Below are 10,499 nucleotides of genomic sequence, written 5' to 3'. Positions count from 1 at the left end.
TTACTCGCTTTCTTGCCCAGGGTTAAATGAGAAGATAATGATACCACTCGCATGTCTGTACGGTAAATATGGAGTGAACAGCTAGCCTGGCTCTGTCCAAAGGTATAAATATCAGCCTGTTAGCACTTCTTGTGTGTTTAATTTATATAAAACCCAACATGAAAAAACATCAAGTTGCGTTATTATGAGTGATTATGTGCTGGACTATTTCTAGGCCTGGATCACTGACTTGCTGTCACCATCTGGTTGTCAAAGTGGAGACACCAGGAAGTCACTGCGCCTGGCCAGGAAATACTCTGTCATGTAAACCAGACTCTTTGTTCTTTTGATCAAGAATCATCTTCACTCTATAAATGTACATGAAGACACACACACACACAGACAAACACACACTCTCATACCTCAGGGTGGAAAGGATGACATGATTCAGGCTTCTTTCTGTCCTTCTGAAACTTCAGTCTGTCACATTTTAGTGACTCGTTGTGTTCAGAGGCGTCAAGGGCGTAAATGAATGAACAGAACTGCAGAGCTTCACCAACATACACACAGGTCATTTAGCCTGATGCGAAACGAAACATTTAAGTGGATCAAACACACATATTAAGAGGAAATAAAATAATTCTCAAACTCAGTAACTCATAAATATTCTTATGATCTAACTAATCATGAGCTGAAATGAAAATGCTTTCAGAAAAAGTTTCAAAATGTCAAACATCTGTGCTTCATCTAGAAAGGATATACATGATCTCGATTGGATCCATGGTTACTGGAGGCGCACTGCTGCAGTCACACTTATTTTCCACAACAACCATGAAGAGGTTGCTGCTGGGAATCTGCTGTATGACAAAAGACCTGCAGCACAAGCAGAGACAGAAACTAGAATTAAAATGTTGGAATATGAACAGTAGCAGACTGAACACCTACTGTTTAACAAGGATAGTTATTGTTAGCAAAGGGGGTGATTATTTAATGATTCACTGTGTAACTATTTTAAGTTGGCCTAAAGCAGTACCTCATACAGCCATCACAGTCAATGTTGCCTGTTGTTTCTTTGATGGTGCGTTCAGAGACAAACGCAGGGTATTCGGTATCACATGGCACCATCATTGTTTTCCCCCGAGATCTCTGAGCTGTACGTGACACAAAGCAAGTTTAACTGAACTGCAGAAGTTGACAAAACATCATAGGGAAGGTTTCGACTTCTCCTTCTCATACTTTCTCACACATTTACCTTTCTCTCTCTCTCTCTCTCTCTCTCTCTCTCACACCCACATACACACACACACACACACACACACACACACACACACACACTTACAATAATCATTGTTACGCCTACAGTTACCTTTAACAGATAGATCGATATTCCACCAGCTGTAAAGGTTAAATTCTAGCAAAAAACTTGAGAAAAAACACAAAAGAACATCACATTAAAACAAATGTTCCAATGACAGAAATGTGAATTTATTAAGCATTACCACAAGAATACACACATACAAGTAAGCTAGTCCTAAGAGTAGCTAATGTCTATAAAATGATATAAATAGTTAATGAAGACATGGATTTTAAACACATTTACTAAAAATAATAAGTATTAATAACTATTAACCAATGTATCTTGGTACTGGTGACATGTTTAGTTATGAACTAATATTAGTACATAATTAATAGGATGTAGACCAATATGTAAATGTGTTTATGGCTGAGTTATTAAACTGATGAAAGAAGTAGAGAAGTATTTAAATGTTCATCTAATATTATTAATATACCTTTATTATAAAGAGGTATCACATTGTGTACATTGTATCATAAATTTTATAATAATTAGAGTATATATGATTTTTGTGTTATTCTTACATTACAAGCTCAGTCAGGAGCCACTTAATGACAGAGAAGGGCTGAAAGAGAGAGAAAAGCATAAGGTGTCAGAATCTGTGTGCAAAAATGAAATAATGTTAAAGGTTGTTTAATGTCAGCGTTCACTGTGAGACTGCTTTGTACTCAGGTTTCACAAGTGTGCAAATAGGGTTCACCACAAACCCAGAGAGAGCTATCTAGATCTATGCTGGTGATTTTAACTTTGGTCATACAAATATAGATGTGCTGCAGTGTACCACATATGATAAAATGATTGTCTCTAATGTTTCTGTCTGTGTATCTACCAGCTGATGTTCTGTCTTGCACACTTACGTCTGCCAAAGTGCGCGCACTGTCGCTGCTCCCAGCATACTCTTTGCAAAGGGCCTGATAGTCATACAGTGTGATCCTGCGATGCAAGCAGAGCAGCAGAGGTTGTAATGACATAAAATATGACACGCGTAACAAAATACTTTTAAATGTTTTCAGAGAAATGTTATATTGTGTCTCTGACCTTTTGAAGGACCCCATCTGGAGAAGTTTGTTCATAACAGCACCTTCCACCTCTCCAAAGAAGAGCCCTGTCTGAGAGAGAAGTTGTGTCAAAGCACCCAGGCACATAGCTTAGCACACACAGTACTAAGTACTAAGTAAATTTTAATTAAAGATTTTTCATGCATGCCATAGCCTAGTGACATGAAAAGACACTCCAGGAAACTTAAAACTTTCCCAAAAATTAAACGAGGGACTTTGCCATTCAATGTTTGTCTGAAAAGTCATACAACTAATGTTTTACAGGCTGATATGATGTGAACAGTGCGTGACCACTTACAGTATAATATCAGATCTATTGAATCTCTGTGGGATGTTCTAAAGTGCAAAATGTCTGCCTTCCTCTGTTTGTCAAGAACTTTCCTTTTTGGAAGAATTTTCCAGTGTTGCTCTAAGCACACATGTTTTGGGAAAACATGTAAGGAGAAATTAAACAGTTATGGTAAAGGAAGGGGGACATGTGTTTAGGTGTTTCCATCCATTCAAACGTTTGTACATTTATCTAAACAGGTATATGCAACCATGCACACAGTACCTGAGATTGCTCCTCTGTGACAAGAATGAAACCATTGTTGTCAATGAGATAACAGTTAATGTCCTGTCAGAAAGGTGAATAAAAGATTATGTTAACAAAACAATGTGAACATTAAAAAAAAAAGAAGCCAGGGTCATGTGACTGTTCTTACCTCGTTATCACAGCTAATGCTGCATTTTCCATCCAGAGCTGTACACTGAGCACAAAACATAAGTAGCTTAGTTTCGCTCCTAATCAGAGAGCTCATTTTACTGTATGTCTCAGTATTTATTGAGTAGTAACCTGTCTGCAGGCAGTCCAGAACTTCCTCTGAAAGAACTCAAGCTTCATCTGGATCCCTACAGCTGAGCACAAGACCAAGCACGTAAGACACAGCACAGTTTCCCAAAATAAGTATTAACATGAAGATAACAACGTTATGAAAGATGGTTAAGAGGTTGTTACCAGCAACGATTGGAGACTTTCTGTCATCGAGGAGCTGAATTGCTGTGCTCGCCAAAACCACACTCTTATTTTCTAAAGCTAGAGAGGAAGAGAATAAACTACAAGTCATTTGTTCAGATTACATTATCTGCTCACTAGATGGTGCCCTTTACTCAGCAGCCCCAGTTGGCAGGCTCAAAAGAAACCGCAGTACCAGTCCATTACTTTACAGGAATGGTGTCCAGTCAGAGCTTTCTCTACAGCCAGATGACTCCAATAATCCTGAAATGGACACTGCGATAGGACATTTCAGGTTATGAGTGGATACAGTCATCATTAACAGAGGAAAGGTGGTAAATGGTAAATGTCCTAGACAGTGAAGCTGAATTCTCCATCTTCTGGCTAGCACACAGAACATGAGTCACATTAACTGCAGAAAAGCAGCGAGGGAGGTGAGCTGTGCTGCTCGTCAGTGGAAACCAGTAAAAACCACAATCCATTACAGAAAGAGGGACATATAAAAAGATTTAGATGTTAAAATGCTGAATGACTAAGGCAACCACATGAGTAAGAGGGAATTGATGAGATAATTTAGCAGCAATAGGCAGATAGACTTGTCTGTCTGGTATTATTTTATGCGGGCTCAGGGAACTTTTATTTTGTACTGCAGACTTGAGCTACTATCTCCAATCCCCAGTTTTGTTCTGCATACCTGTGCTGAAGGGAATGGAGTAGACAAACGTGCCGGGGACCTGCTCCGCCGCTCTCTTGTACCACAGAGGGAAGTGATCAGCAGTAAACACACCCTCCTTGTCCTCTGCTGTCAGAAAATCTCTGAGGAAGCACACAAAATGAAACTGAGGCGAGAAGCAAAGGAAGAGATTCATCAGTGATTAGAGAAATGTTGAGCAGCAGCACTCACTGATTGGAGAGCTGATCGGAGGGGACAAACTGGTTGGTTCTCGACAGGCCGGTTCGTGTACCCAGGAAGGCAATCTCCACTCCTTTGTCTGAGTTCCTGTTGGTATAATGCAGAGCAGTGCCACATAAACACATCTGCCCATACTGTTTGAGTACTTTTCCTGAAAATTCCTGACTGAGCACAATTATGCAATGCCAAATGCAATTTAGATTCTTCTTTAAAATGTAATATGTAGGATATTTATATATGTATTTAAACTCAGGTCTGCTGCTTATTAAAATAAATGGTGTATAGAGGAGAGTTCTTGGTGCAGCTGATGTAGCTGTCAATTTGGAGGTATACTGTAAATATGTTACATATATGTTACACCTTCTAAAACCCACTTTCTTTTTGATTTATTGATGATTCATTTGAGGTTGTTTGATGGTTTGTAGACAAAATAAGTTTTAAGCCATCACTCTGGACCCTGGGAGCTTCTCATGATGTTTGATGTTTAAAGGCAAAATTATTCATGGTTCATAACAAAATAATGATCAATAGACAAAAATGAAAAAAATCATTAGTTGACAAGACCTCATATGACACATATATACTGAATATGCATTTTAAGACAGATCTTATACAACAACATGCACATCAGGACATTATAATAGGACTCAGAGTGTTAAAGGATGGAATCACATTTGTCAAGTTTGTCTTAAAACAGCACTCACATGTCCATGTGTTTGTTTGCCATTATTGTTCCTCCTTTCCATACTGGCTGTAAAAAAAACCCTTCCTAACCTGATACTATTGTAAGTCATGGGCGACAAGATCCACAGTCCTCATTTTGTGCAAAAAGTAATTCTATAGTTCAGCTGAAGCCAATATGAGGTTTCATGCAGTTTGATTAAAATAAATAAAGTGTGTATTTACAACAGTCACAAAGAAGAAGGTGGATTTATTTATTATTTTATAACACAAGGTTGATTAAGTTATAGTTCCCTTTATGCTACTCACTAAAAACAATCATTAATAATAATAATAATAACAAAGATTATTTATAATAGATGGGTGAATGAATGATAACTCATAGAAATAAAACAATTTTACATGGTGCAGTGCTGAGGATAAATTTCAGAGTCTCACTGCCTGAGGGAAGAAACTGTTCTAAGTCTGGTGGTACGACAGTCATATGGCAGCAGGGTGAACAGGCTGTGACTGGGGTTGGTACTGTCTTTTAGTATCCTTTGGGCTCTCACCTTACAGTCTTTTAAGTACATAGTTCCCTCTCTGCGTTGCCCTCCCTGCACCACTGCACAGCAAGGAAACAGTGTCTGAGTGAGCATAAAGAGACCGTAACTTTGGAAGATACACACTTGATTTGGGTAACTTAGACTGGTGAAGCCACATATTAGCTTCAGCTGAACTGTGAAATGCATTTTTGTACAGAACAAGGGTTTTTACAATGATGATGATGATCCTGTACATACAGGAGGAACAACATTCATATGGGCTTGTGAGTTTTGTTTAAAGACATACTTGTGAACCAATCATTAATGGTAAAAAGATTTGGTTTTAGTGGTTCTATTAAAAAAATGCGCTAAAAAGCCAAACCTTCTAAAAAGGTTGTACTGAATGGCTTTGTTAGAGGCTAATAATTCTCCATAGATCAGTTACACATTAATAGGAATATTTTTTGGGTTGGATTGTATTAGATTATTATGGATGTTTGGATTTTATAAGAACTTCATATTAACGATCTGCTAACATTTAAAACTGCAGATGACTTACAAACATTTGCTGATGGCTTGTTAGAAAACCCTAATAAGACACCCTTCATTAATGACTTATAAACACCGTAGACTTATAACGAGAATGTAAAGTTTTACCAAAATATTCTTACTCTGACTTGTTGAGTGCCAGTCCGGTCCAGTAGGCCTCCAGTGGAGCAGTGACCACAGCATCAAACAACACCTCCTGAATCAGCTCTCTGTCACCTGCACAATGTTGCAGACCAGTTTAAAGACCTGATTGACAAATACAGACCTTTTTACCCTTATGTATGATTAAAATTTCATCCCGGACAAAACAAGCTCCTAGTAGCTTAATTTCTTCAGCTCTGACTCAGATGTCTCTTACACTTGAGGTGTGGTCTGCGGCCCGTCATGAAGAGCTTGATGGCTTGAATCTGGGTCAGGTGACGGTGCTCGTGCTGCTCCTCTGTGTTGCAGTAAGTCCTGCGGTCCAAACAGAGCTACACTGTTACATCACAGGCCTCAACATCCCTGATGAACACAGAGGGATAACCTACATAGCGCATGAATGCCCACTTCCATAACCCCAGCGTTACCATTCATCTGCCAGCGCGACATCTGGCTGTTCCAGATCACGGAGCCCTGAAAAACACAAGTCAGTAACGCTTCAGCAGTGCCATTCTGGGTAGACTGATACAATAAGCCCTCCCAAACAAGCTGGTCAGAGTGACATGCATCTCACTGCATTCAGCCTTTTGCTAACAGAGTAAATGACAGCGATGGAGCGACATACCGGCTTCAACTGATACATTTCCTCTGAAGAAGTACTTTCCATGACCTCTGGAGAGAGCCACTCCGACACTGGAGGCAGAAACAGGAGAGAATCAACCAGTCGGTTAACATTTAACTGTAACCAAGACATAAAGTGACATAATGTGGCTTTAGGACTGATATAAAACTTTTCCTCCACCTAAATGGTGTTCCTTTGATGTCAGTATAAAAATAGTCATTGTGCATCTTCAGGACACGCCTCTGAAAGAGAAGAAACAGACATGCAGATAAGATTTACTCCTTTATTCTAGAGACAACATAAAGAGAGAGAACAACCCTCATCTGATAGGGAGACACTAAACATCTTAATCTGCAGCCTCACCCCTCTATCCACTGTCTTCTTCGCCTCCATAGAGAAAGTCCCTGTCCTCCTGTTCACCATAGCATTGCGTAGCTGAAAGATAAAGCACCCAAAGAGGCACATACAGCGGAGAAGTCGAGGTTAGGTCACTGATCAAGCAGCCTGTATGTGGCTGCCATTTTACTGGGAAACAGAGTCATACCTTTATAATTCTTAGGGCTAATGTGAAATAATAGACACTTTCCTCAATCTGGTAACAACGTGAAATCAAAGCATTATGTCAGTTGCAGTCACACAATGTTGTATGTAGAGTAAAAGTACATCTAGTGTTTCAAATTACTTACAATATATTTGCACTGAAGAAGACTTTTTTTTCTACAATATTGGTTTTAAGGGGTTTAACACCTACAATATCATCTTTGTCTTCCCACTCCACCTCAGATAGATCCACGCTGCTATAGTTGGGCTTCCTCCTCTTCTGACCATCCTGATACTGCACAGAGGAACACAATATACACAATTCAATGATCCCTTTTGTGCAATGACTTTCATTTTGAACGGCTTAAACATGTCTGCTACAGTAATCTGGCCTGAAATTTATGAGCTTGATAATAAAGAAATAAATCTATGGAGCAAATCTTTCACTGTAATCTGTCTTTTGTGTTCAAATGAAAACTTTCTGTATGTTCCTATTTATCAAGCCTTGCTCTGGAGGTTTTACTGCGTAATTATTTAACAAATCGTCTGTGAAATTAACACTGTCAGGTAAATTAAAAATAGTTAATATGATTGATAGGAAATCTACGCTCAAACAAGTCAACATCAATGCATTAAAGTGTGTACATGTCAAACTCTGCTACTGTATGTCGTCTGGTCCACAAGAAACAAGAAAGTCAATAACTACAACCACAGCACAGTTTTAGCCACAAAGAGACACTCACAAAAAAAACAACACAGACCAACACACACACAGTTGCACAGAGAGGAATAGCACTAACACTGGCACACACAGATCCACTAGCACAGCCATAGCTCCTGAGGAACCAGCGGTCCCTGGGGGAGAGGCTGTGGTCTCTGCCAGCGAGTGTTAAGTTACCTCTGGGAAATCTCAGGCCAGCCAGCCCTATGAGTGGCCTTTATCCCTGCATGCATACATCAAAGGAAAAGGTGGGGATTACAGAATATACGAGCCCATTTAGCCTCCTAACCAGATAACACATTTGTCTCTGCGTGACCTCGTTAATGGAGGCTTTCAATTCATCATTTCGGTTAAGCATACAATTGCATGGACAAAACAAAACGGAAAAAACAGGGTAAAGTCAGGGAATGCTGTGAGATTGTTCTGGTGTATGTAATTACCAAAGGTCTGAGGTCCGGGTGTGTCAGGATGTAGCCATTGTTTGTGATAGCAAATGCGTATCCATGGATTCCTAACTAGAGACACAAAGAGAGATATGTGAGGAAGAAATTATTACAAAAAATCCACATTAATAAATTCAGTTATTCAAAGCAAAAGTGCAAGAACAGCTGAATGTACCATATGCTTCGGGATGAGCTTCATCAGCTCCTGCAGAGGGATGTCTGTTCCTACGACCCCCAACAGAATACCCTGGTTCTTCTGCATGAAAAGATTCAAAACACACATACAGAACTTTAGATGAAAACTACATGAATATTCAGTCACTCAGCAGTGGTGGAAGAAGTACTCAGATCCTTTACTTAAGTAAAAGTACCAATGCAAAGTAAAAATACAAAAATAATACAAGCAAATGTACTTAAAGTATCAAATGTGAAATGTACTGTTTGTGATACATTATTATATACACTATTATATATTATATATTATTATTATTATTATTATTATTATTATATATTATTATTATTATTATTATTATTATATATTATAGAAATATATAGATGTACAAAGGTTTGTGCAGAGGTTTCCAACCAACCTTGGGGTCATGCCATTACAAAGGGTCATATAAATCTGAGGGGTCGTCAGAATTAATGTGGAAGGAAACAAGAAAAAACAAAGTTCTGCTACACAAATTTCTAGAATTCTTTTCCCTTCAAACTGTTATTTAACTGAAACCATGTGGGAGGTGGAAAATCACTCTTTGATTGAATTGCATCTGAACCATGACAAGGAGCTCCAATTAAGACAGATTTTTGTTGTAAGGGGTCACAAGCCAAAAATTATTCATTTAATCTTTCACAATGTATTGAATTTCTTAAGCTTATTTTATGTTTTTAATGTAAAATCTTCAACTGAAAAGTAACAAAAGTAGACGAGTAGAAAGCACTTTGTAGTGGAGAGAAGCAGAAAGTAGAAAAAAATTATTACAGTAACAGTAGTAAATATTCTTGTTAGTTTCCACCACTATCACTCAGTCACCCACTGACTCACTCTCTCACCGTTTCATTCTTTGTGCTGAAGACAGGCATGGCGACGGTAGTCATCAGACTTGGGCCTGCTTTTTCTTTCAACTGAAAAAAAAACGGAATTTCAGTTGAATTTACCGTATTTAACTGAATAATCACACAGAGGGCGTCAGCATGTTCTCTGATCAGGTTTATGGGCATCAGTCAATAGCAAAAACTGCACAGAAAAAGAAAGACATTTAAACTACATTGTTTGGGCTATATCTGCACACCATTTATACACCTACAGTACTTAAAAAAGTTTACTCAGCATTTCTTAATCAGTACATCCCATATATTCTGAACAGAATGTATATACAGTGAGGAAAATAAGTATTTGAACACCCTGCTATTTTTTAAGTTCTCCCACTCAGAAATCATGGAGGGGTCTGAAATTGTCATCGTAGGTGCATGTCCACTGTGAGAGACATAATCTAAAAAAAAAAATCCAGAAATCACAATGTATGATTTTTTAACTATTTATTTGTATGATACAGCTGGAAATAAGTATTTGAACACCTGTCTATCAGCTAGAATTCTGACTCTCAAAGACCTGTTAGTCTGCCTTCAAAATGTCCACCTCCACTCCATTTATTATCCTAAATTAGATGCACCTGTTTGAGGTCGTTAGCTGCATAAAGACACCTGTCCACCCCATACAATCAGTAAGAATCCAACTACTAACATGGCCAAGACCAAAGAGCTGTCCAAAGACACTAGAGACAAAATTGTACACCTCCACAAGGCTGGAAAGGGCTACGGGGAATTTGCCAAGCAGCTTGGTGAAAAAAGGTCCACTGTTGGAGCAATCATTAGAAAATGGAAGAAGCTAAACATGACTGTCAATCTCCCTCGGACTGGGGCTCCATGCAAGATCTCACCTCGTGGGGTCTCAATGATCATAAGAAAGGTGAGAAATCA

The 10,499-nt window shown here is 38.7% G+C and overlaps 1 protein-coding gene across 1 annotated transcript in view; it reads right to left on the bottom strand.

Annotated features, from left to right (window-relative positions):
* Positions 1 to 10,499, bottom strand: part of cacna2d3 (calcium channel, voltage dependent, alpha2/delta subunit 3) — a 41,486-nt gene that overhangs the window by 4,125 nt on the left and 26,862 nt on the right. The window contains exons 19-41 of the mRNA XM_046029525.1: positions 9,573 to 9,644; positions 8,695 to 8,775; positions 8,517 to 8,591; positions 7,567 to 7,650; positions 7,179 to 7,250; positions 6,996 to 7,057; positions 6,819 to 6,886; positions 6,622 to 6,667; positions 6,411 to 6,508; positions 6,175 to 6,268; positions 4,290 to 4,385; positions 4,080 to 4,201; positions 3,389 to 3,466; positions 3,227 to 3,288; positions 3,096 to 3,140; positions 2,945 to 3,007; positions 2,372 to 2,442; positions 2,191 to 2,266; positions 1,858 to 1,898; positions 1,346 to 1,401; positions 1,013 to 1,130; positions 740 to 852; positions 402 to 484 (exon numbers count right to left, since the gene is read on the bottom strand). Of these exons, the coding sequence (XP_045885481.1) occupies positions 402 to 484; positions 740 to 852; positions 1,013 to 1,130; positions 1,346 to 1,401; positions 1,858 to 1,898; positions 2,191 to 2,266; positions 2,372 to 2,442; positions 2,945 to 3,007; positions 3,096 to 3,140; positions 3,227 to 3,288; positions 3,389 to 3,466; positions 4,080 to 4,201; positions 4,290 to 4,385; positions 6,175 to 6,268; positions 6,411 to 6,508; positions 6,622 to 6,667; positions 6,819 to 6,886; positions 6,996 to 7,057; positions 7,179 to 7,250; positions 7,567 to 7,650; positions 8,517 to 8,591; positions 8,695 to 8,775; positions 9,573 to 9,644 (1,776 nt within the window). The remainder of the gene's footprint in view (positions 1 to 401; positions 485 to 739; positions 853 to 1,012; positions 1,131 to 1,345; positions 1,402 to 1,857; positions 1,899 to 2,190; positions 2,267 to 2,371; positions 2,443 to 2,944; positions 3,008 to 3,095; positions 3,141 to 3,226; positions 3,289 to 3,388; positions 3,467 to 4,079; positions 4,202 to 4,289; positions 4,386 to 6,174; positions 6,269 to 6,410; positions 6,509 to 6,621; positions 6,668 to 6,818; positions 6,887 to 6,995; positions 7,058 to 7,178; positions 7,251 to 7,566; positions 7,651 to 8,516; positions 8,592 to 8,694; positions 8,776 to 9,572; positions 9,645 to 10,499) is intronic.

Source organism: Micropterus dolomieu, linkage group LG18, assembly GCF_021292245.1.
Source record: "Micropterus dolomieu isolate WLL.071019.BEF.003 ecotype Adirondacks linkage group LG18, ASM2129224v1, whole genome shotgun sequence".
NCBI classification, from domain to species: domain Eukaryota; kingdom Metazoa; phylum Chordata; class Actinopteri; order Centrarchiformes; family Centrarchidae; genus Micropterus; species Micropterus dolomieu.
The sequence above is the reverse complement of the archived record's forward strand: the minus strand, read 5'-3'. Positions and strand labels throughout refer to the sequence as shown.